This window comes from Colius striatus, chromosome 1 (assembly GCF_028858725.1).
Source record: "Colius striatus isolate bColStr4 chromosome 1, bColStr4.1.hap1, whole genome shotgun sequence".
NCBI lineage: Eukaryota > Metazoa > Chordata > Aves > Coliiformes > Coliidae > Colius > Colius striatus.
The window spans coordinates 26,102,559-26,128,354 of NC_084759.1; the positions used below are offsets into that span (position 1 = coordinate 26,102,559).

The 25,796-nt window shown below is 39.3% G+C and overlaps 1 protein-coding gene across 1 annotated transcript in view; it reads left to right on the plus strand.

The window, feature by feature from the left end:
• LOC104558709 (complement C4) overlaps positions 1-25,796 on the plus strand; it is a 49,521-nt gene that overhangs the window by 11,842 nt on the left and 11,883 nt on the right. The window contains exons 8-31 of the mRNA XM_062020452.1: positions 1,752-1,857; positions 2,582-2,705; positions 4,745-4,860; positions 5,638-5,805; positions 6,544-6,741; positions 8,949-9,140; positions 10,323-10,472; positions 10,887-11,013; positions 11,376-11,444; positions 12,310-12,507; positions 13,386-13,497; positions 13,726-13,796; positions 14,504-14,643; positions 15,860-16,072; positions 17,084-17,135; positions 17,694-17,774; positions 18,796-18,999; positions 20,347-20,422; positions 20,827-20,983; positions 22,052-22,147; positions 22,471-22,639; positions 23,593-23,759; positions 24,787-24,945; positions 25,536-25,595. Coding sequence (XP_061876436.1) covers positions 1,752-1,857; positions 2,582-2,705; positions 4,745-4,860; positions 5,638-5,805; positions 6,544-6,741; positions 8,949-9,140; positions 10,323-10,472; positions 10,887-11,013; positions 11,376-11,444; positions 12,310-12,507; positions 13,386-13,497; positions 13,726-13,796; positions 14,504-14,643; positions 15,860-16,072; positions 17,084-17,135; positions 17,694-17,774; positions 18,796-18,999; positions 20,347-20,422; positions 20,827-20,983; positions 22,052-22,147; positions 22,471-22,639; positions 23,593-23,759; positions 24,787-24,945; positions 25,536-25,595 — 3,205 coding nt within the window. The remainder of the gene's footprint in view (positions 1-1,751; positions 1,858-2,581; positions 2,706-4,744; positions 4,861-5,637; positions 5,806-6,543; positions 6,742-8,948; positions 9,141-10,322; positions 10,473-10,886; positions 11,014-11,375; positions 11,445-12,309; positions 12,508-13,385; positions 13,498-13,725; positions 13,797-14,503; positions 14,644-15,859; positions 16,073-17,083; positions 17,136-17,693; positions 17,775-18,795; positions 19,000-20,346; positions 20,423-20,826; positions 20,984-22,051; positions 22,148-22,470; positions 22,640-23,592; positions 23,760-24,786; positions 24,946-25,535; positions 25,596-25,796) is intronic.

Sequence of the window (25,796 nt, forward strand, 5' to 3'; positions counted from 1 at the left end):
GGTGTGTGCTGCACCAGCCCAATGCAGTCTCTGAAAGAGCACTGCACTCATTTAATTTCATTTAATTAACTGATTCAAACAGGGTGAGCTCATTAGATTTGCTACATAGACCCTGGCACTGTAGCCAAGTGGAAGACTACTCCTCCACCCTTTCCCCTAGTGCTAATAGGTTTTATTCCTGGTCTAATTTCATCCCTGGACACCTTATACTTTGTTGGTCTTCTGCCCACTGTCCTTGAGCTCTTTCCTTTGACTGTGCTGATCCTTTCTTTCACCAGCATACCTTGAGGGAGTAAAAAGAACCTTGTATCCCCCTCCTTTTGCTTGGCAGAACAAACTCCACTCTTCTAATCTCTTCTTGATCACCTTCACTTCTTTTTTTAATTCCAATTAAGACCAATTACTGGCTTTAATCATGATTACTTGATGTTGCAACATGGAATGATATCAGATAACTGGCTTTAATATTTTAATATTTTCCAAAAGTTTCCTCTTTATGTTACTGCAGCACTCAATTTTGAGTTTATGGACTGTGGAACTGCTTCATTTATACTTGGGTATTTATTGACATGATAATTATTTAAGAGGAAAAAATGGGGTTGAATAACTGGATACTGTTCTTTTGTCTATTGGAGAAGGTCTCAGTGGTGCTACACAGGCCTGCCTGACTTTAATCAAAACCAATGTATGGAATTCCTGATAATTGAACTTATTTTTCTGAACTGGCCATGCATGTAATGAACATTGGTATATTGACTGTTGTTTCCCATAGTTATTAGTTCTTGCACTTTGAGCAGTTTTTGTAAGAGCTTCCTTTCACTTGGATCAGCAGTGATGATCTATACCAAAGAAACTAAGTCAATGTGAGAGAGGCTTTGTTTAAACAAAAATAAGCTGTTACAGAACTGAGGTGAAGCAAGATTTCCACCAGTAAAATACAGCACCGTGGCTTTGACAGATGCCAAGGTCGCACCTTGCATGCTGTAGTGTAGAAAGATGCCATCGGCCAGGATTTTCTTGAGCAAGGAGACTGACAGGTACAACATCATGCTCTATCCTTTCTCCATGACCTATATGGAGAGTTCAAGGGTGTTCTGGCCAGATTCCTATCTGGCAAATATTTCACTTACAAGAGGTCCCCATGCTATGCTGCCTACATCTATAGGAGAGACGTGAGGTGGAAGGTGTCTGCCTAATGCAGATACTAAAATTTCAACAGGTGAGATCTGTCTCTGGAGGCCTTCAGAGGTACCAAATACCTCATATCGGTCAGTGAGACCATTCTCTGGCCCCCTATTTTAAATGTTCTGCTCAGGAGATGTCTCATGCAAAGCAATTAGCTGTTCATCCGAGCTAAATAGACTGGATATCTCCCTTACTCCATATAAAGACAATGAGTTGTGTGAGACCTCACTGTGCAACTACATTTCTCATGAATTTGTAAAAAAAAAAAAAAACCCACAAAAGTTTCAATTACTCTGGTGTAAATTTTGTCATATGATGTCTTCATGTGTCATTCTGCCAGCATGATTCAGCCCACATATCTATCTGCACTTGAAATCACCATTGCCAGTAAAAGTTTTTGTGTTTCAATTGTCAGTGAGACTGATTTTTTTATTTTCAAGCTTTTAGTCACAGATGGGACTCCTACATATATCTCAATTTTATTTCAGCATAAAAAACTTAGTCTGATTTGTGCTTGCTTTTTATTAATGTAATGATTCATCTCCTCACTTTTTTTTCTTCCCAAGACACACTTATGGGAAAGGGATTCAAGGTGCTGCATATGTGAGATTTGGCATAATTGACGAAAATGAGAAAAAAGTCTTTCTTCCAGGCCTGGAACAACAGCTATCAGTAAGTATTAGAGTTCAGTGGAACTATTCTGATCTAGTCCAAGTGGGCTGAATGTTGTCAGTAATTATCAAAATGTAGATCTCTAATAACTGTCACCATGTTTAGTGTGGCCAGCAGGACCAGGGAAGTGATTATGCCCCTGCGCTCAGCACTGGTGAGGCTGCAGCTTGAGTGCTGTGTGCAGTTCTCAGCTTCTCATTACAAGGATGTTGAGGTGCTGGAGTGTGTTCAGAGATGGGCAACGAAGCTGGTGAAGGATCTGGAGAATAAATCTGATGAGGAGCAGCTGAGGGAGCTGGGGATGTTTGCTCTGGAGAAAAGGAGGCTGAAGGGAAACCTTATTGCTCTCTACAACTGCCTGAAAGGAGGTTGTAGCGAGGTGGATATTGGTCTCTTATCCTAAGTAACAAGTGAAAGGACAAGAAGAAACAGCTTCAAGTTATGCCAGGGGAAGTTTAGATTGGCCTTTAGGAATAGTTCTTTTCACTGACAGGGTTTTTAGAAGCTATAACAGGTTGCCCAGGGTGATGGTGCTGGAGATATTTTAGACCTGTAGATGAGGTGTTGACGGGCGTGGTTTAGTGATGGGCTTGGCAGTGTGAGGTTAGTGGTTGAACTCAATGATTTTAAAGGCCTTTTTCCAACCAAAATGATTCTAATAAACTACACTAAGGGGACAAAATAGTACATATTTTCTTTTTTTATTTTTTTACTTCTGCTTTAGATTCAAGATGGAAAAGGAAGAGTTACTTTAAGTACATCACTTTTGGAAGAGAAATTAAAAAAGAGTATTTCAACTCTGGAAGGGTTTCATTTATATGTTGCTGTGACCACTGTAGAAACTGCAAGTGAGTGCGCTATGATTCAGACAATAAAGTCTCTAATATTTACATTGATCGTTCTCTAGTGTAATACTTCACATGGGAAATCTTGTCCTACTGGGCCAATCTTAACTGCAAAGCTTATTCACGCTATAGTATGTGACTTTCTCTCCTCTGAGCCTCGTCTGTGCAAAAATTTAGTCTCAGGTGGGATTCAGTTATCTGAACACAAAGGTCCAGTACTACTTTAAATGCTTTGTGTAGTCCTGTGTAGTCTCCCACTGCTGCTCAGGTCTCCTGTAAGTACTCTCCTATGGGGTCTGTCACATACTAAACAGCCCTGTGAGGATATCTAGGATAAACTAGTTTGACTGAAGTGGCATCAAAGATCTCTATGGACATAAAGATATTTCTCCCTTTGAGATGTTTTTGAGCACCTGCTTCAGCCACATATAATCCTTCCATACGTAACAAGTTATTAGTTGAGCTTGATACCTTAGCTTTCTTTGTCTCTCAGCTGGCTCAGCTGCCTGTCTAAAGGTAAGGCATATGTGTTGCAGCTACAGTGTGATGCAGAGGAGGCCTCAATCCCACTGAGTCCTGCTTGTCCTCTTGTCTTCTCTCAGTTTTATCAGACTGTGATACTTGTCATATCCACATGTACAACAGTCCAAATAGCCTGATCTCGCTGTTTGTCTGAGACAGGAGCCTGAAGTATAACTATCCAGAAATTTTTCAGTGGCTATTTGCCTTTGTTTTCCTAGAGGACAGATCATTATTTCCACAGTTTGTTACAAGGGATATTTGCTTGCAGCACTACTAAGCACTTTGAGTAGACTCCTAGATGTCTTAGGGCTACCCACAAGCAAGGACTGCCTTGAATTAGATGCAGTAATCAATAAATTATTTGCGTTGTAGCAAGGGCTATTGTTAGCCATACAAGGGGCAAATTCAGTGCTGACCCCTGAAGTTGAATCTTCAATGAAGCTGGCCTCTGCAGCGTGGGCAAGATTCTTCTTGCTTGATTGATTGCTTTTATTTTAGCTATCTGAAAGTAAGGCACTTAGGGCTCAGGCACTTTGTATGGTCAGTATAGAGAAGAGATGGTTTAAACTGCACTCCAGAGGTGTCAGTTCCTGTTGACTATAGGAGTGTACTTAATTTGCTTAGATTACTAGAATGTTTTTAATTCCTAAATTTCATGCACTATTGTGACATTTATTGCAAGAGCAGGAGCTGGAAGACCTCCATTGCCACACCATGATGGACATCAGATCTGTGTTGTGTGTTTTCTACCATAGTGTGCATGCTTCCTCTTCCCACCTCAGGCAGGCTGCCAACACACTTGTGTACTTGCTGAGGTTGGTATTAATTATATGCATGACAGGACAGCGATGATGGACTTTACTGACCACTCTCAACCTTGGAGTGTTAAAGTAGAGAATAAGGACCTTGAAAGTATGTGTCTAAAAGCACTTAGTTTAAAGCAAACCATTTAAATGGGGTTTTTTTCTGAAGTAGATACGGTTTGCTGGTCTAACTAGAAGTTAATTAGAAGAATAGGTGGTTTTCCTAGAAGAATCTTTGATCAAAGGCAGATGTTCAAGCTGTCTTATAGGTGAAAAGTTGCAGAAAGTCATATTAGATAATATTAACTGCAACCAGTAGTAAAAAAAAACCAAACTAAAACAAAAACAAACCTCTTTCAGGAAATTAGAGATCCAAGGTCTAAACCCTTGTACTAATTCTGAATGTCTTTTATGTTGGCCTCTGATGTAGCCTTCACACAGCAATGAAGCCCCAACAGCTCAAAGAGAGGCACATGGCTGCAGGAGCTCCTGCAGTACCAGTGTGCTCTGTGCTTGCAGGCACCTTGCTCTGACCCATGTGTTAGAGAGGAATCTTTTTCAGAACTGATGTTCTCTGGGAAAGGATCACATTTCATTTTTCTTTATATACAGGCTAAGCATGCAATTAATCCTGAAAACAGAAATGATAGATGCTATGGTAATATGCAAACACTTGGCTATTGCTCTCATAGCAACACATACTGTTTGATTTAATAGGTGGTGAGATGAGGGAAGAAGAACTCAGCAATGTGAAGTTTGTGAAATCTCCTTATACTGTTGATCTGTCTAATACCAAGAAGTATTTTGTGCCTGGAGCCCCCTTCTCGATTGTGGTATGTATTATTTAGCCACCTGTGTCCACTTGCCTCCATAGAAAGGGATTTTATCTGTCCTGTTTATAAAATCCTTGCCTGACCCAATGGGAGCTCTGCAGGGCAGAGACCTTCAGGAATAAGTCCATCTCAAACTACTGATTTTATATCTGATTTGTTTTGCTCCTGTGCACACAGAGACTCATCAGAGCAACTGAAGCCAGAAAATGCCTTTTCTTTTTTTCTTCTGGAAGTTATCTGTGTACTGTTCCACAATAAGGTTTTATAAAACCTGTAACGGTCTATTCCTCACTTCCACATCAAAAGATGGAAATAACAATTATTCCCATATCAAATCAGTATTCTGAAAACCAAACCAGGATGTTGTCCTTTTTAAAAAAACACATACAAGTTTTTGAATTTTTAAACTTCACATCTTCAAGTTTTTCTACGAGCTTCTCTCTAAAGAGTTAAAGTTAGAAACTGAGCTTATAATAGTTAAAGACAAATATCTCTGGGACCAGCTGAGATGAAATAGATGCTGAGTGAAAATCTGGGGCAGCTGTTAATCTATATTCACAGATTTTTCACCTCATCTGGAGTCTGTACTGAGCCAATTGCCACTCTCTCCTCTCAAGGCTCGAATTTTCAAACACTAATGTGTATAGCTTTGTATTTCTTTAAAAAACAAAGAAAATAATTAAAATGTATAAAAATTAATTGCTGCTTATTTGTGGGGTATTTTTTTTAAACCGAGGCATGTCCTTGAAGTAACAGAAAACCATTTTTTTCCAATAGGGATCTGTCACTTTGGTTGATGGCTCCCCTGCTGCCTCTCTGTCTGTCACTGCTACTGTTACTGTGCCTGGAAAACCCTCAATGAAGAAGACTGCACTCTCTAATAAAGAAGGTCTAATCTCCTTTACATTTGACATCCCTGGAGATGCTCAGACGCTTCAAATAATGGTAAAAAAAAAAAAAACAAACCCAAAGATCCTTGTTTAAAAACACACCACTGAGAAGAGCTCATAAGCCAATTACAAATGATTGTGAAGATAATGAGGTTTTCATTACTTAGCACAGAGTTTGGAACATCATTTCTCACAGCATCTGCACAGCTTTTTCCAGATTGTGTAAGATATGGTAGAGAAACCAGGAACGAGAGGGATGTCTCACTGAAGTGAAGGATATTTGTACATGGGAGCTTTGGGAGTACATGCATCAGCGGTAGTTGTGCTTTTTTTTGTGGTTTGGATGTGCATTTTCTCGTCATGAAGGATGTAAATGAGATTGTAAGGAATGTCACCATGAGAAGTGATGGAAAATTATAAGAAGAAGGTGGAGGAAAAGGTTCTGACCAATGCAGACAGTAGGTTTAATCTGAACACTCATAAGGTTCAATTACGTGCACAATATGAAAAAGGAGGAAAAAAAGCAAAGTATAAAATCACTTTGTGATTTTGAGTAATTGATTCTCAATCAGAAGGAGCCAAGGCTGGAAAGCATCAAGTACAAATACAGAAAGAGACAAAATTAGAGAATCAAGTCATTAAAATCCTGGGGTTTTATGCCAAGTTCTCAGTAGTGATTCATCTCACTTCCCAGCCTTTTCTGAATGTCCTGACAAGATATGTATTAAGGGTGACATTCTATACTGTCTCCTGAGGGACACTTTACTCATTCTGTCATTTTCCTTCCTAACAGGCAAAGGCTGAAGAGGGCAAAGAAAAATTAGAATCACCTGAAACTAGTATCAGAGCTGAAAGATACCAGTCTGCATCTCTGAACTACCTCAGCATCAGCATCCCACATACCATTGTGGCACCTGGAGATACCTTACACATCACCTTGAATGATGTCCATCCCTCTGGCAGTGGCAAGATTGATTATTTCTATTATATGGTAAATGGAATGGTAGCATATCAGTAATTTCTTTTAGAAATTATACAACCAAGAACATCCATCTAGCTACTAATATGTGGGAAACCAGAGAGGGTACAACAAAGGGCAACGAAGATGATCCGTGTCCTAACACATCTGATCTGCCAAGACAGGCAGAGGAGACTGGGCTCGTTAATTTTGGTCAAGAGACTAAGAGTGAGTTAATAGAAACCTCAAATTACCTGAAAAGGAATTCCAGATGTAATAGTGGCAACCAGGTGGTGCCACGCAATATAACAAGGGACAAAGTCTACTAATTATGGCCTGGAAGGTTCATTTTGGAAAAAAAATCTTTTCACTGGTGATGAACGCAATAGTGGAAGAGATTCCCTAGAAAGTTTAAGCATTTCCCATCCTGAGAAGCATTCAACACTCAACTACAGAAAATCACATCTGTAGTCTTGTGCAAGTGATGGTTCATAGAGCTGGCAATTGGACTAGAGATCTCCATAGGTCTCTTCCAGAACCAGTTTCTATTATTTTAATATATTTGTATATATTTTGGGGCATATAATATATAAATCATTGCAAATTTTTCTTCTGAATAAGAACATATAAGTTCAAATTTTACTCTGCAGGTTATATAATACAGTCTAGACTAAGTAGGTCCAAATGGGGTAACATTTGTCTGCGTAATTATGTGGCTATTTATGAAAGAAACTAAACTGACAGCCTTGACAGCTGAAATACTAGACATATAACTTCAGTCACGTCTGTGAAAATTTGATTTCTCTTAATCTTGGTCTTGCTCTTTCCCACTCCTGAATTCTTTCATTGTAATAAACCAAAGTTAAATATTTCCATTGGTCTGATTCCTATAAATACATATTTTTCAGCTATTACAGAACTGCCCACCTTGTTGTGGGCAGAAAATACCTATACATAAGAATCTGTCCCTGCAAGTAGAAAACCTAATCATATACTAGGAGACCTAGAGTACCTCAGAAAATGCCTTTTGTAGTTAACCATAATTTATTCCATGAATAATCCACAATTCTTATATTGCTATGGCTCCATGTTACCTGCACCCAATGTCAATTAAGAGATAAGTCAGTGTTACCTCCAACAGATAACGTAAGGAAGATCACTGAAAGTATTAGCTGTTATGACCTTGAACAGGATTCTGAAATTGGGTCTGAAAAGCAGTTCTATAGATGGAAAAGCGAGGAAACAAAGCCTGGGAGCAAGACTTAAAAGTATTTCTTTTGCTGAAGGTGACAACTGTGTTCATGGAAACATTCCAGGAGTAAATCTGCTGAATGCTAAATGGGTTTAATCCCCTTCTCCTTCTCTTCATTTTACTTTCCCTTGACACCTTAAATTTCCCAGAATGATGAGCTCCATAGGCACCACTTCCCAATTACTTTTCATAGGACTCTAATGTATTGGAAGAGTTGTATCTCTATGAGTTAATTTTAGAATTGGGGGTTAATTTTCATTGGAGGACTTAGCACAGGATCGGAATCGCCACTGCCAGGCTCTGGGAAGGCACAGAGCAGCACAGCAATGGCAAAGTGTGTGGGAGTAATGGGAGGAGATTGCTGGTCCTCAGCAGTGACAATCTCTCACAAACTTTGGTCACTTAAATATAGGCAGTGATGGTTTCAGACCAGGCTGTAGCACGTCTTTGTGTCTTTCTGAAGCCCTTTTATTGCGTGTTTAGGAAAGCTACATGTATTTAGTTCAGGGAAGAGCACTGTCAGCCCTGACACTGTGTCTGCCTTCCACTCCTCTGACAATTTATAAATACAAAAATAAAAACCTCCTTCTCCAGCCATACGATCTGAGAGATTCAGTGCTGATTATAGGTTAAATAAAGCTGCTACCATCCTGGAGATGATGACCTGTTACTTTAGAAGACAAAAGTAGGGCTGCCATCTGGGATCCCCTTTTCAAGCTGTAAAACTGAGTGAAGGGCGTTAGATTTGTATTAAGACCCAGGCCGTGGGACTAGTGCAGCAGAGGCTTACCCACTACCCTGTGTGCTGGCTTCCTCCAGGCTACTGATATGCAGGGTAGGAATTAAAACTATTAAATGTCATCAGAAGATAAATTTTAAACAGAATTGGCCTCAGAAAATTCCATATATGTAGATAAAATTATTCAAACTACTGGCCTGTCTAGTGTGCATTCACAATATTTGATTTCTCTTTGTTTCTGCCTTGCAGGTTGTGGCAAAGGGACAAGCTGAGCTTTTGGGAAGGGTCCCATCATCAAACAAAATTATAAACCTTAAAATCACCCAGAAGATGGTGCCTGCTTTTCGCTTTTTAGCTTACTACTTCATTGCAAACGAGGGCCGTCAAGAGATTGTCGCTGATTCTGTATGGGTGGACGTCACAGATGTCTGTGAAGGAAAGGTATGTTCATAACAAGTAGTTTCTGTTATTATTGTATTCCAAAAGGAAAACGAAAACATAGGGTATCAGCAGAGCAAGTGCAGGCCCAGGGTTAAAAAGGGAAAGACATTTCATTTGTATTAAAAAAAGGAGTCAGGATTCTTGCTGAAAGGTACCAGGAGCAATGGCAGAGATACCCTTCTTTCATAGGACAGCTTCTGCCTCAAGGAGATGAAAAATATCGTTTCATACTGATAAATTCCCCTCTGCAAGTGTCTATGTATTAGAAATCCACATGAAAATACCATTAGAATTGTTGAGGAGCAGAATCTCCTTATATCTTTTTGTAATGAGGTGATTCCCATGAAAGAAAGTGAAGAAATTTATTGTGGAAAAAAAACCTACATAATTTTTCAAACTGTTTCATTTCTGTTTCTGAGATTTCATAACCCTTCAAAAGCAGTTAAAAAATCTACATTACAAAATTGTGTGGACAAAATAAGAGTTCCTCTAAGCCTTTATTTTATCTTTTTCATCTTCCTTTTTTGTTCCATACCATAAAACATACAAACAAAAAAAATGAGACAAGGGAATTTGCACAATAGCATAAACCACAAATGAGAGGAAGCTGGAATACAAAAAGTTCCATTTTAACATAAGAAAAAACTACGTCACAGTGAGGGTGAGGGAGCCCTGGCACAGGCTGCCCAGGGAGAGTGTGAAGTCTCCTTCCTTGGAGGTTTTTAAAATCCACCTGGACACGTTCCCGTGTGACCTGATCTAAGTGGACCTGCTTCTGCAGGGGGGTTGGACTAGATGATCTCTAAAGGTCCCTTCCAACACCTGCCAGTCTATGATTTCATGATGATTTTGTTTCCACTGGAAAATGACAAAATTACGTTGAAGACTCTAGTTCAGAAAACTCCTCACACGTACTTATAATTCCCATTGGTGTCACTGAAAAGCAATGAAAGGCAATGTCCGATATCCCATACAGATACAGCTTTTACCTCTTCACGTTGTCCTCCAGCGGGAGATATCTGCATTTACGTTTCCAAAATGCAGGATCTCATGCAAAAACACCACAAAACAGGAACATACCCCAGCCTCTGACTGCTGAAAATCGCAGGTGATAGTATTCCTTGTCTAAAGAGTCTTCTTATTAACACATGTTGCATTTTTGTTTCAATCTTTTCTATTTAGATTAAAGTGAGAACACAGCAAAAGACATATGAACCAACAGAGGTCATCCGTATACAGATTGAAATGGACCATGCAGGAACAGTTGCTTTAGCTGTGGTTGATCAAGCAGTTTTTAGTCTGAACAGGAAAAATAAGCTTACAGCCAAAAAGGTAAGATACCTGTAAGAAGAAAATATCATCTCTACTAATCAAGACAAAATTTCCATCAGAAATGGATCAAAATTTAATTCATGGCTATTAATTGCTTAATCAGAGCTTTGCTAAACTTGAAAATGCTTTTAAGAATTTGGGATCTATTTAAGATAAATTATATATTTAAGATGAGGATTTCCATGCTACAGCAGGCAAGTTTGTAAATTAAAAAAAACTGTATACTTAAAGGCACTCTCAAACTAAAATATCCCTCAGCTTTAATCTCAGTGTCCAAATATAGCTTGTACCACCAGTTTGCCTTGCTTCTGTGAGTAAAAGGCTACACAATTTATATATACATATAAATATGTAAATTAAAAACCCCAGCTGTTGCCAGTGTGTACAGTCCATCTGTGCTATTTCATTTGGCAGGTATTTAATGCCATGAATTCGTATGATCTTGGATGTTCTGCAGGTGGTGGTGCAAACAGTGTTCAGGTGTTTACTGATGTTGGTCTGGCCTTTTTATCAGATACAATTAAATCCAATGTTCGGGATGGTAAGTGCAATCTGCCTTTTAGATGTTTGTGTAGAGCATTTTGGATACGGAGAGGCTGCTTGCTTACAAATCAGAAGTATTTTATGGTGATATTGAAAAACCTCCCTTGCCTGGGACTATTCTTCTTCTTCCACTGATTGCTGATAGCTCAGACGATAGCACAAATCATGGCTACTGGTCCTTTGGTGTCCGGCTCAGCTGAGGTAAACAGCAGTTGGTGAGGGCTGTAAGGTAACTTGTGAAACGCTGGGTCTTCTGTGAATTAGATGGGTCCTAGGGTGAGTCTTCCAATGCCTGACTTCAATGATCAAGCTGTTCCAGTCATAGTACCATGACCAAGATCTTCTGTTCTGCTCTCCCAGGCTACAAATGCCTCCAGGTTACCAGAAGGCAGAAGAGATCTGTGGATTTTCAGAAACTGGCAGGAATTGGTATGTCTGCTCATCTGGGTGGCCTGAAAGGCTTAGCAGGGGGAGGCAAAGGGATCTGACTGATACGTAGGCAAGAAGTGATGGGATAGTAAAGGATAACAAGATATTCACAGTCCCAGTTCTTAAGTGACATAACCTATTGCAACTCTTTACTATGCTGTGTGGCCTGATGCATCATCCATCAAAATCGCTCAAAAAACAAAACCAAAGAGTGGACCAGCTGTAAATGGAAAATAGCTCATCATTTTATAGTCCCAAATATGAAGTACTTCTGCCCTCTACTAGATATCATGTCATCAAATCAATAATGGCTTTAAAGTTTTCCAAAATTTCTATGGCCAGAAAATGCTTTATAGATCCTATTTCTTTCTTATACTCTGCTTTTGAAGTTGTGCCAGTTCTGGTACTTTTTGTTCCAACTAAGAGAAGAGCTAGTACAATATTTGGTGTCATTAAAAAAAAAAAAGATAAAAACGTTTACACAAACGGGTATTTCCTTATGAAGGCTTGAAGCTGGGATCTTCCTCACTTTTAAAATCAGTCTCTCATTCAAGAATGAGAGGGCTACCACGGCTATTTCTATCAAGATATGTAATTCCAGTCTGCCAAGGAGGTGTTTTTAAATCTGAATTTTAATTTGAAGATACTCTATTCTAAGCTTTATCTTGGATGCCACAGGGCCTATGCTTTCCTTCTACGTTTGTGAACTGTTATTAGTATCAGGAACAGTCCCTGACTAAAGGCAGACCACTGCAATAGCAACTCATGTTAACTGCAAAGAACGACAGGAATGAGCACAACGAACACCTATATGCTCACAGATACTTCCACGTTACTAATGCCAGGCTTTAATTTTGTGTTGCAGCCAACAAATATAAAAACACTGATGTGCAAAAATGCTGTGAAGATGGAATGAAATTGAATCCCATGAGGTTTCCTTGTGCAAAAAGGCTAAGAAAGGTGGCTGGCTCCCCCGAATGCAGAAATGCCTTCCAGGACTGCTGCGAGAAGGCCACAGCCCTGAGAAAGCAGGCGAAGTGGAGGAGAGTGAGCTTGGCACGACGTAAAGAACAGTGGCATGCGACTCTTGGCACAAACATACCCTGCAAATGATGGTCGGGGAGGGTTAGAGGCTATTTAACACTGTGAGGCTGGGGAGGAAGTTTTCATATCAACATTTCAGCGAGCCCCGCTGTAGTGCAGTACCCACATGCTGTTGCATCTTCAGTACCACGCACAGGGAAGGTGGAAGTGGGATGAGATCATTTCTTGGGGTGAGAAAAAGCGGAATAGCTGTAGCGACAGACAGCCTCAAACAGCCTTCAGGAGGAGCAAACAACAGTGCAGAGGTGGCAGTTGTCTGCACTCAGGGCTCTGAGAGATCTCAGATTCATAACTATCTTAATATTGGTGCTACTGTTATAATACCCAAGTACAACCAAAACACTGCCTCATGAGAGTGGGCAACTTCAGCCAGGGGCAATTTTGTCTCTGTCTTCCTTTCTTCTCCCCAAAGTCTGCTTCTGGTCACACAAGACCTCATGTGACAAAAAACACTTCATGTTGAATATGACCCCATTCTAAGCGTAATTTCTGCTACTATTTTGGTCATAGTTCCCATTTTGTGCTCTGTCTGTCACACGCACAGGATAGTGGGAACATCTTTGCTGTGTGTTACTAAAGGGGAATGTTTTCTTGTTTGGTAACATATACTTATTGAACTTGGAAAGAATTACCTTTTTGTTCAATGATAATGTTTGGTCATTGAATCTCTCTTTTTAAGCTGCTTTTTTTTTTAACACACAAGCAAAACCCAGATGAAGTCTTTGCATTCAGAATATTCTTCATGCTTCTTTCTCTCTGACAAACTGATTCCTCATATGACAATCTAAGGCCATCAGACAAAGACTTCAGAACAGAAACACTGCTCTTGTTTTACAGACTATGATGACCATGAAGAATTTTTTGATGGAACCTCTGTCAACTTGCGCAGTTACTTTCCTGAGAGCTGGTGGTGGAATCTTGAAGAAGTGAAAAGCCCTGGAAACCATAGGTACTGTGGTACTTAATTAGGTAAATATGTCTAAATGTGTACAGTAGAATATATATAAATATCAGCTTTATGTGTTATCTGATACAGAGAACTTCAGAATATTTGCAAGTACTTTGTGTCCACAAGTGAGGGAATATTTTCTCTCCTTTACAATACTCAAACTTCAGCACATTGCAATGTTCACATTTCAAATATCCTTCCTAATACATTTTATTTTGTGTTTCTTAGTGTAGAAAACTTTGCTCCTGACTCTATAACTACTTGGGAACTTCAGGCAATAAGCATATCTCCCCAAAAAGGTATAAGTATTGGCTGTTTTATTGAGTTTCTTTGAATAGAGAATGCATAAACCAGAAATACAATATTATGCTAACAGTGAGACAATCTGTCCTGAAAAACATGAAGTAATTTGATCATAACATTTACTCTTTTATGCTATTTAAAGCCCAGCTAGAATTTAAGGAATAGCTATATCTTTCTAAAACCAACATGAAGTGAGAAGGCTCTGAGGTAGGATGGATTGCACAATCAAAACTGTCTCTTATTCTTTCCAATCTATAAACCATCTCATTTTAGCTTCCCTCTGACCAGGAAAACATGAGAAACATAGTCCTCCTGGTACTGCGCTCTCCTCTTCAGAAAGGGAGGCTCATCCCAGGGTGCAGCAATGATTGTGGAGTTTATTTACAGAAAGCAAGGAAGGGTGATGGTGTTTTAACCACGCCCTTTGCAGGAAAGCTGGGCCACACTTCACTCACAAAGACTACAAACACTCCTGACAAATTTTATCTGTTGAAAACCTTGGCAGTGACTCCAAAGGGCAAATCATCTACCACTAAGAAAGATCTCTAGTGTAGATGAGATTAAATGCTTTGTGGATGTGCTTGTCTCCCTTTCCTGCTCTTGACTTCAGCGGAGCCCAGGCAATGAATTTTGATTAGACATCTAACTTTTTATCAGTTGATGTTAAGTATGTAATTCTCAACTTTGTTTTTTCTCATCCCAGGATTTTGTATAGCTGATCCTCACACCTTTGCAGTTTTCAAAGACTTTTTCGTATCCCTGAGATTACCATACTCAGTCAGAAGACATGAACAACTGGAAATAAAAGCAGTGGTTTACAACTATCTGCCCAATGATCTCCAGGTAGTATTATCACCAACTGCTGTGCCACACAAATCTAGCTAGTTAGCTATGTAGCTAGGTAATAATTTAATGTAAATGGTACTCAGCCACCTTTCAGTGCCCTCTTATAGCCCAGATATCGTGCTCTCATTTTGAAAGTATTCCCAAGGCCAGGTTCTAGTTTTACTTGCTGGTTGAACTTGCTATGCAAAACAGATTATATTTACCATATTGCACAGCCAAGTTGCTTATCTTTGGCTGTGTCCTCTCCCTCTTCATTGAAACAACCAGCTGCTTTTTTGCTGCCTGTCAATCTATGCAACACCCAGCTGCCGATAAAAAAGGTAAAGTACAGAAGTATATTATGAGCACACAGTCCAATATGTTAGTCACAAAATCCATTATGTATACAGTGCAAAACTCATTTTTTTCTGCATGTGACACCTATCCAGCTCTGCATACAGCCACAGTTGTCTCTGAGCTTAAGGTTTCCATCACCCTCAGGCTGATGCTCTTTTTTGTTCATGTATTCCCATCTCTCAGCCAGCTCTGCTTGTCCACCAACTTCTGAACTGAGTTGAATGCTGTAGATCTAGGCTGTATAAAAATGTACCAAACTTCTTACTTCTCTGTGGTTCAGGTATAGGACAAAGCTATATTGCAAACTCAGTATAATGAAGAAATGCTAGTTCGTTTACCTTCACAGCCATAGTCAATGTGGTTGAATGTGAACAGACCATAAAATCATAGAACAATTTAGGTTGGAAGGGACCTCCAGAGGTCTCTGGTTCAGCAGGTCCAACCTGCTCAGAGCAAGTTGTTCAGGGCCTTGTCCAGCCATATACTGAATCTCTCCAAGGAGGGAGATTGGGAAAGCTGTGCCAGAATTTGATCACTTCTTGGTAAAAAGAGGTTTTCACATATTATAAATGAAGAATAGTAAATTCAAGGGAATGAAGTGAAAAACACTTTCTGTCTTGCAAAATGTCTGCATAGATTTTTTTAATATTAATCAAAATTTCCTGAGTCTCCTTCTCTAGAGTTTTTCAGGGGGTTGGACTGGATGATCTCTAGAGTTCCCTTCCAACCCTGATCGTTCTATGATCCTATGAAAAGCTAGTCTGCTGTTACAGCTGTTTCTCATTCCCCACTCTTACCTAGACACGGTGGAGCTGGCCTGTTTTTCCTGTGGAGCGATGTGCTCGGGCTGACTGCAGACATTGCCTTCTCCCCACAGGTCAGAGTGACCATGGCGGCAGTGAAGGGGCTGTGCACCGCAGAGGCCACGAACAAGGCTGTGCAGATAATGCTGGAGGCGAAGGGGAACTCTGCAACACCAGCCTATTTCTCAGTGGTCCCTCTGACTGTGGGAGAAATTCCAATTAGTATCACTGCTTTTGACACTCTTTCTGGATACAGTGATAGCATTAGGAAGAACCTCAATGTTGTGGTAGGTATAAATCGTTGAAGGCAGTCACTGCATAAATATGTCTTTCTCCTCAAATATAATGTTTACTATTTGTGGAGCTCTTCTGGAGGAGAGTGAAACCATAGTCTTATGAAGCCAAGTTCAAAGATGTCCCTCTAGCAATATTTTAAGAAGGAAATACTCTGCTTGTTATAAAAGTTTAACCCTATTTTTTGACTTCTAAAGGATCTTCAGTCTTAACAGTCATATAGGTAAAACAGATACTGACAAACAAAATGGTTGTGTTATTTAATATCTTATTTCTCTTTCAATATGATGGAAAGGAGGAGCATTTTAGAAATGATGACTTTTCAAGAGTCAGCATTGACCAGTACAGACTCATTACAGCATCCAATTACCCCACTGCGGGCTATTTTCAACAGACACAAAAAGTGCAAAATATATGAATATGAATCTTTGCACAATTAATGTCAGGGTAGAACCGTGTAGGTAAAGATAAGGCATAGGATACTGGGAACCTGTTGTTGTTACAGGCCTTAACATTTCTAGAGATAGTCTCAGAGTTCAATGCTACACAAAAGCACTAAAAGTATCCACAAAAACAGTTTCATTAAAAGAGAAACTGTAGGAGGAAGGATGTGTGGCAATCGGGATGAACTCAGAATTTGGTGGATTTCATAGAGGTATGATTTATAAAAGTCAATCCACCTACCAACTTGACTTGCACAAAGCTGAGGATAAAATTAGCAGTTTAATTATCCTGGGTTAGTTTTGGTTAAAGGAATTTCGTCCAGTGAAAAATGTCAGTAATAATTTAAGAAATAATTCAGTAGTGTTTATTAGTCTTTCAACCGAGAGATTGAAATTCTACTGTTAAGCTTCACTTTCACCTGAAGAGAAATCTGTCGCCAAATTAACTGAAGTCTGCCACCTGCTGGTGTAGTGCAATGATAAGACCATGGTTTTCATGCCGTTTAGTTTCAGGTGTGAGTGCTCACAAAAGTTTTGACTTTTCCTTTCTCAATTGTACAGGCTGAAGGCGTTTTACAGAGAGAAGAAAATACAATTTGCATAAATGGTGACTGTAAGTTACATCAACGAATTAGATATAGATGAGGTTTGGGGTGGGGACAAAGGGTCTAAAGCCTGGTGCAAACATTTGTTGGATGCAATGAAATACTTCTTAACATATAAACATTGCTTTGGTTGACCAGAACTTGTCAGAAATCGTTTTACACAATACACAGCAAAAGACTCAGGAAAGAAAAATCAGTTAATTCTAAATATTTATAAATTATTTGTATTAGTTGTGGGTTTGAAAGTATCATTCTTTAAACATTAAGTAGGTACCTCTTTCATTCACTAATGGGCTTTAAAAGGTATTAAAGCCAAGCCTCATTTCAAGACAAAAAGATTTGTAATGATTGAAAATTAAATCAATTTAAGAAAGATAAGTTTATTTATTTTCATAAATTTCCATTCAACATTTCTGTTGCAATTGTCATCAACTGTGAGATGTTTCATGAAAAGCATGTTCTAAAATGACACTGTATGTTTCTATGTTTTAAGACAGCAGATGTAGATCTCTATTTACTGTTTCTTTACAGTGAAGTGTAGATCTCTATTTACTGTTTCTTTACAGTGAAGTCCCATACACTGGACCTTAACAGACCATCTGATATGGTACCGGGTTCTGATAGTCACGTGTTTGTTAACCTGAAAGGTAAATGTAATTTTTTTGTCAATAACTGACAAGGGATGTGCTCCTTTGTGCTGCTTGTTCCTGAAAGTCAAGTCTCCATTATCTTCCAGTTTTTCTGCTATGCTTCAAATGGTCTGTGCTAAGTGCCTAGCTTTTTAATTGCCCCTTCTCAATTGTATTGGATATATTAGCATTACGTGGTCCATCCTGTCTCCCTGAGCCTAGGATAACTTCATGGGAAGGGCACAGAAAAAAAAAGTTTACCTTCTCTAATAATCTCGCACTACATGTAGGTCTGTAAAAATCTACAATAGTCTTCAGAAATAAGCATACCAGACTCTGACATACAAGTTATGGAAAGTTCTGTTTTCCTAACCAGAAAATATGTACAATCATAAATTAATTTAATCTAATAATTGTATACACAAATATGTACTCATGTATGTACTCAAATGGGTTTTTTTAAATGGTTACTAGCAAGTATTTTTATTTATGATAAAAAAACATTTTTCCAAAGAAATGAAATATAATGCATTTTTGACCCAATGCTTATTGGCTTCTGTTTCAAATCCCTGCTTGAAAGTATGGGCTTGCTGCAACTCATGAAAACTGCAGGGAGAAAAAAACCAAACACTGAACAAAACTTCAGCATAGAATGTTTGGCATGATTAAAGTAAGATCTTTTTGCCCTCTGTGGGAGGATCAGATCTGGTTTGACAAGATTTTTTCTCAGCCCGAACCTGAAGCACCAGCCCTTCCCCCTTTCTTTTTCTCCCTGACTCCAATAGCCTTGGGAGTCTTTCTTCTCTGTGCTCTTTCACTGCCCCAGCCTCTTTTCTTTGGCTTTCCCGGGGCCTGGAACCTCATCCTTGCTCTTCTCCAGCTTTGCAAAGTCTGAAGTATCTGCAAATAGTGTTTAATAATTAGAAGTATCAGGCCACGATCAAGTGTCAGCCTATAGTAAAATTCACCTTTCTTCATGTTATTCCAGCCAGCTTTAAATACGATACATAAACTGTGGCTTGTGGTTTTTCTGTGACAGGGAATATTATGGATGAGTCTGTTGAAAATTGTCTTAGTCTCACTGGAGTTGAGAAACTTATTCAAGTGCCCACTGGCTGTGCAGAGCAAACGATGGTGAAGATGGCCCCTGCAGTCTATGCTATTGAGTACTTGGATGCCAGTGAGCAGTGGGCTAATTTCAATCCTGAAAAGAAGGAGGAAGCCATTAACATGATTGAAAAAGGTAGGAAGAAAACAAAAACCCAGAGACCAACCATCATGGTCTTTGTTATGCTTTTGCGTTGCTACTTGCCAAAGGAGAGAGTGTTGTCTTAATACAGGCACACAGAAATTACTCTGACAATCTGCAGACAGAAATGAGAAACAGAATTCGTTAGGATGATTTAGGTGACTAATAGCCTATATTTGACATTTATCCAGTATTGATATTCACAGTCTGTCCTCTCTTACCTAACATAGAAGCAGAAAATAAAGTCTGAACTGATCAATGTCAGCTCTTTTCAGAGTAAATGGACAGCAAAGGCCAATTATTCATTTCCTCCTAATGCAGACTTGGAAAGTAGATCAAGATGAATCATGTCTTAAAAAGGCTTCTTTCTCCCTGGCCAGATGAGATGTAGACATTTTTGCTAGAGATGTCTGTAGTTGGCAAGAGGAATATTACTGAAGAAAATCCCAATGGTAATTATGATATTGACACTATGTCTTTCATGCTCATGTATTCATTACATGAGCTAGAATGACTCCAGCAGCCTTAGACTAACCTAGGAAGGGGATTTCCTTAGAGAAAAGGGAAGTGCCCACTCCAAGATGTAATCCAAAGCTAGTATTAAACGTATAGCAAAGCCAGAACCACAACATGTGAAAGTGAGGATGTTCAAGTTCACAGGCACTGATACAAAGCCCAGGAGTTGTCAGTATTGTAGCAGATACAGCTGATCTTTCTAACTATAGTAGTGTGCACACGGTGTAAAGCAATATGATGCACCTGTCTTTGTCATCTTCAAACAATATGTGATGCACATTTCACCAGTGTAACGCAAGGATATAAATAGGGACTAAAGACATGCAAACAATTGTGGAACAGAGGTCTTTGCCTGTTTGCATACAATTGCTTAAAGCAACACAAGATTCTTCTGATGAGTATTTGGTATTATCAGCGGCACCTAATCTCTATTTTATGCTTTTATTGATTCTTATCAAAGTTTACCAGGGTAGAAAATAAGTTGTGTGGCTATGATATAGACTTAGTCAAGATAATTGCATTAAAAATAAGTTTCCCAAGATTCACTACACAGAAAATGCTTTGTAACTATAGGTATTTGCAGTTTTCAGGCTATTCTTATGGCTCAATTAAGTCAAACGAGACAAAGCACTTTCTGTGTCTATTTTTTTTCTGTGTTAAAGGCCCTCTGACCCAGACCTTTCCTCCTTAATGTACCAGTGAACACTTCCATGAACTCTTCCACTAGTTAATACTGAACGTGTCCATATTAATACAAGTGATGTATAAAAATGACCAAGAAATACATATGTTCTTTGAACAGTGTGTGCTGTTCTGTTCATGCAGGTTATACTAGACTGCTTGAGTTTCAGAAGGTGGATGGCTCCTATGGAGCATTTAAAACAACACCCAGTAGTGTATGGTAAGTCGGGGTGGGGGGAGTGGTTTGCTTTTCTATCTTTTTTTTTTAAACACTTCTATTATCATTTGATGTGCCAGAAGTTTTTTCAGGGGGATAGCTTTTCAAAACCTCATGAGCATGATGTTGCCTGTATACTTTTGTCACTGATAGTCAAACATGTAAGTCTCTGAGCACGTTTAGCCCTCGATGAAGGAGATTTATACCGAATCACTGATTATTTCACATTTGCCACAGAGTAGGAATGCTTGTGTTGATGTCAAGTGATAATTCATTAGGTTCCAGTGGGTATACTGTATTGAATATGAGTCTAGGTACAAAATCAGTGTGATGGTTTTTTTCTGTCAATATACTCATCTATAAATACATGTCAAGTTCTCAAGTTTGGAACATGTTCTTTTGTGCAGGTTAACTGCATTCATTGTCAAAGTACTCACAAGGTGCAAAGAATACATTAATGTCCAAGACAGTCACATACAGAACTCAATTTCCTACTTGATTAGTCAACAGCAGGTAGATGATTCGTTCCACGACCATCACCCAGTATTGGACAGGACTATGCAGGTAGGTCATCTGTATTTAGAAGAATCTGTTGCACATTTAGGGCATCTAGGGATTGATAGGAACATTGTGAGTGGTTGAATGACAAGAAATGTATCCAAAGAAAAGAAAACTGTAGTGTAAGAAGTACAAAATCTGTAATGCAAACTGAATTTCTTAAAAGGTCTGCTAGTCAGAGATGCACAGCTAGCACTTCATCACCTTTATCCTTTGATCCAGTCTCAGATAATTTTGCATCTGACCTCTGCCTGTCTGCTCACAGAATCACAGAATATTAAGGGTTGGAAGGGACCTCTATAGATCTAGTCCAACCCCCCTGCTAGAGCAAGACCTCCTAGAGTAGGTCACACAGGAACTCCTCCAGGTAGGTTTTGAATGTCTACAGAGAAGGCGACTCAACAACTCATCTGGGCAGCCTGTTCCAGTGCCCTGTCACCCTCATAGTGAAGAAATTCTTCCTTGTATCTCTTTGGAACCTCTTGTGTTCCAGTTTAAACCCATTGCCCCTTGTCCTATCATTGGCCATAATAAACTTTTAGGGCTAAGAGGAGAACGTTGCTGTTGAACATTGTTGAAATTCCTAAGGTTATGGTCAAAGGAGAGCATGAGAAAAAAATCAGAGAGAAGAACAAAAATGAAAAATGCTTCAGAGAAAAAAAAGCCAATGAGGGCACTCTGTTTGGTTTCTGAAGAAGAGAAATAAAAAATAACCTAGTAATGGCACATAAGTACGCTTACAGTGGAAAAGTCTTGTATGTTAGAGGGCTTTTTAGTCTATAGGGAGTAACAGAGAAACAGGAAAAAAACAACCAACTAGGATTTGGAAACTGAAGTCATGAATGTTCCAATGAGAAGATGTAGAATTTTTAACTACAAGTTAAATAATAAATATTTATTTATTTACCGACTGAAGGATGAAGCAGGTTTCTAATTTCTTAACATGGTTTAATGCAAACTGGCTGCCATTGTAAAAGATATAATTTAGGTAGACACAAGTTATTGGGCAAAGAAAGGGTCTGTGAAGCGTGTACACACACACTTAACTTTTTCTTCTCATGTTTCATCTTTCAGGGTGGCATTAGGTCTGAAGAAGAAGATTTGGCTTTGACAGCCTTTGTAACTATAGCATTGCAACAGGCTGTACAGGTCTACAAATCAGCTGATGTGGTAAGAAGCCTGGCTGTTTACCCTTAAATCTGAAGGCTGTTGCACAACAGCATGTCCACCTCACTATCTTAAAGTACTGGGAATGAGGAGATTGAAGTCTGTTTGTACATCTGGTGGACAGGAAAAGATGCCATGGACAAATGCACAACATGTTTTGAGCTATGCAGTCCATCATCAATGGCTTCTTTAATCACTAAGCAAAAATTATTACAATTGTCTCAAAAACTACTACAGGGAAGCATTCTGATTTCCTAGTACTCTCACCAATAGTAAGTTTGTAGGTCTGAATGACCTTTTCCGATGGATCTATTCTATTTTCACAGGTAAAAGTGATTAGAGGAGCAGTGACTTACATGAAAAATCAACTGTCAAGAACTACCAACTGCTATTCTACAGTCATCACTGCTTATGCTCTGACGCTTGTGCAGTCTAATAGTGAAGAAGCCCAGTTTGCAAAAGAAAAATTAAGAAGCTGTTCTGTTTTTGAAGCAGGTAGTGGTACATTCTTTAAAATTTGGTTACAAAGTATTTTTCCTAATTAAAACACTTTGAGCACTCTTATATGAACAAAACAAATTCAAGTAAATTAAGATCTTAATTTATATGCATAAAATACTTAATTGTTTCAATTACATAATTAACTATTTCAATGCTGAAATTGTGATATGTAATTCAAATAATTACTATCACTATAGAGTAACAGCTTAGCATAGTAAACTTGGGATCATCATCTTATCCGATGCTGGAAATGGAACAAAAGCACCGTAAATAGTCATTTACCTTTTATTCTTCCCATGCTGTCTACTAAAGTTTCCATACCTCAAAAATGCATTAAAAATAAAAGTCCAAGGCAGCTGAGATAGGAACGAACAGATATACGTGGGAGTAGTTCAGACTGGATTTGTGATGGAAAGATGTCTGTTCCAGCCCACCTGTTTTCAAAGCCCCCTTTCCATTCTAAGTGCTCTCTGTGGATGTCACCTCTCCCCTCTCAGTGTATGGCAGTGGCCAAGGTTGAGTCAGTTGGTCATGTGGCTGCACTTTCTCATAGTAATTATTCAGTAAATATCTTATGGTGTGATAGCCGTAGTTAAAGCATAGGGAATGTGCTTTTCTGTAAGACTGGACTGATGTGCATAATTAACAGTTATCTCTTGGGGATGAGTAGACACAACGCTACCTCTCCATCAGATGGACACTACTGTTCAGATGGACATCACTGTACAATGGGACCATTAGACTGTGAGGGCTGGATAAGTCAAAATTGAAAATTGTGGTTTTCCTGTTCTATTATCACTGCTTCTCAAGTGATTTGTTGCTCTCGTGAGAGCATCCGTGTGTTGTGGTTCCTCAGCACTACGACATGACATATCTACTGTGTAGAGCAATTCATTTCTGTCAAATGTCTTTCCCAAGGGTATTCAAACATTGATTTATTCTTGCAGCAAAGCAGCAGCGCTACTGGGGCAACGGCAACGATGCAGTCTCAGTGGAAACTACTGCCTATGCTCTGCTTCAGACATTGCTCCTGAAGGACATGGAGTACGCAAGGCCTACCGCCACGTGGCTGACAGAGAGAAGGAACTATGGTGGAGGATACTGCTCTACACAGGTGCTTGACCACCGGTTCAGGGGGAGTTTCAGGGCAAGGGAAGAAAATAGAAGTCCCATAAAGACTTTTTCATTTAGAAATCCCAGGCATTCTGATGTGTAAGAGCACTGTGGCTCCATGTTGAGAGCGGTTCTCCTGCCCCTCTACTCTGCCCTGGTGAGGCTTCATCTGGAGTCCTGTGTCCAGTTCTGGGCTTCCCAGTTCAAGAGAGACAGGGAACTGCTGGAGAGAGTCCAATGGAGGGCTACCAAGATGATCAGGAGGCTGGAATACCTTTCACATGAGGAAAGGCTGCGAGGTTTGGAGCTCTTTAGCCTGGATACAAGACTGAGGGGGGACCTCATCAACACTTTATAAGTACCTAAATGGTAGATGCCAAGAGGATGAGGCAACACTTTTTTCTGTAGTGTCCAGCAACAGGACTAGGGGTAACGAACATCAGCTGGAACACGGGAATTTCCACTTCAATGTGAGGAGAAACTTCTTCCACTTCAATGTGAGTGAGCTCTGGCACAGGCTGCCCAGAGAGGGTGTGGAGTCTCCTTCTCTGGAGGTTTTCCAAACCCGCCTGAACACATTCCTGGGTGACCTGAATGAAGGTGGACCTGCTTTAGCAGGGTGTTGGATTGGATGATCCCTAGAGGTCCCTTCCAACCTCTACCATTCTGTGATTCTGTGATTTAGATTGGAAAGCATTGTAATAGTTAATCCTGAAGTTCTTTAGTATATGAAATACTAAAGATTTGTGCTCGTTAATAAAAAAATGGGACAAAATAAAATGGTTATAAGCCAGAAAAGATTCTTTGACTTTATGAAGATTTTTAGGATTTTAATACTAAAATAAGATGTTGGGAAATGAAACAACTAGTCTATGTATGCAGGAAGAGACAGATACAGGAGGACTTCAAATCACCAAACACCATAAACTGAAGAATAGGTGCAGGTGGCTGATCGTGTCATCTTACATGTTGTTGAAGTAACAACATGGCATAATTGTTAGGTTGTTTTACATTTCTTTCTCACCTAGGACACAGTGGTGGCCTTAGAAGCTCTATCAGCATACAGCATACAGACACTGAATTCTGCTTCCACTAACCTGACTGTAAAACTGAGCACACCTGGAAGACAAAAAGACTACAGTATTACTCTGACTGATACTGATGAGGCAATCCAGAAGCAGCTAGAGGTACACAACCACTCATCATTTTAAGCTTTTTTTTCCTCAACAAGTATAAACATTATATCTGGCCTGGTTTTTCTTGAGTTAAGAAATCATGATGTAGCTGGTTTATAATTTTTTAAATAATTTAATCTGTAAAACAACAGAATGTTTTGAAGAAAAAAAAAATCATCAGATGTTTAGCAGCACACTTCTGAGGCCTATTCCTGCCTATTCAAGGACTATGGTGACATGAATCTGCCCCAAAAGTGAAAAGCAGCTAGGAGCCCAAGTCTTGCTAGGGAATGAGGAACAAGGGGATTCAGGGTGTTGGGACCTTTGAAAATGTCACATCCAGGCTATAGGGGAGAGAGTGAAATTAGGAAAATATTTCTTCTGGATCCAAGAAAGATTGAGTAAGGTGTACCAGCCCAGTATATTAAAAATCTTATAGAACTTGAGGTCTCATAACTCCTTCTATAGTTAAAGGTTTTCCCTGCCTGAGTTCTGATGGGGAAAGGTATAGAATGCCATCAAGGTCACAAGAAAACAACAAGTCAAATTCTGAACATAGTCTAAATATCTTTTTATGGTTTTTTTTTTCCCTTGGTTTGCAGTTTGAACTTGGAAGAAAACTTGAAGTGTTTGTACACGGCAGAGGAAATGGAACAATGAGCGTAAGTTGTAGAACAGAAGTTCAGAGTCCAGCTGGACTTCTTTCAGCCCCTTTTTGAAAATAGCAAGAAATTACTTGCCATGGCTTCATCCTTTGTGTTCCTACCTCCAACTTTCTAAACTTTGAGGCCTACAAACTGCCCTGATGGGTGGTCAGTTTTTCCTGTTTTTAACTTTAGTTCCATGAAATGTCAATGCTGATA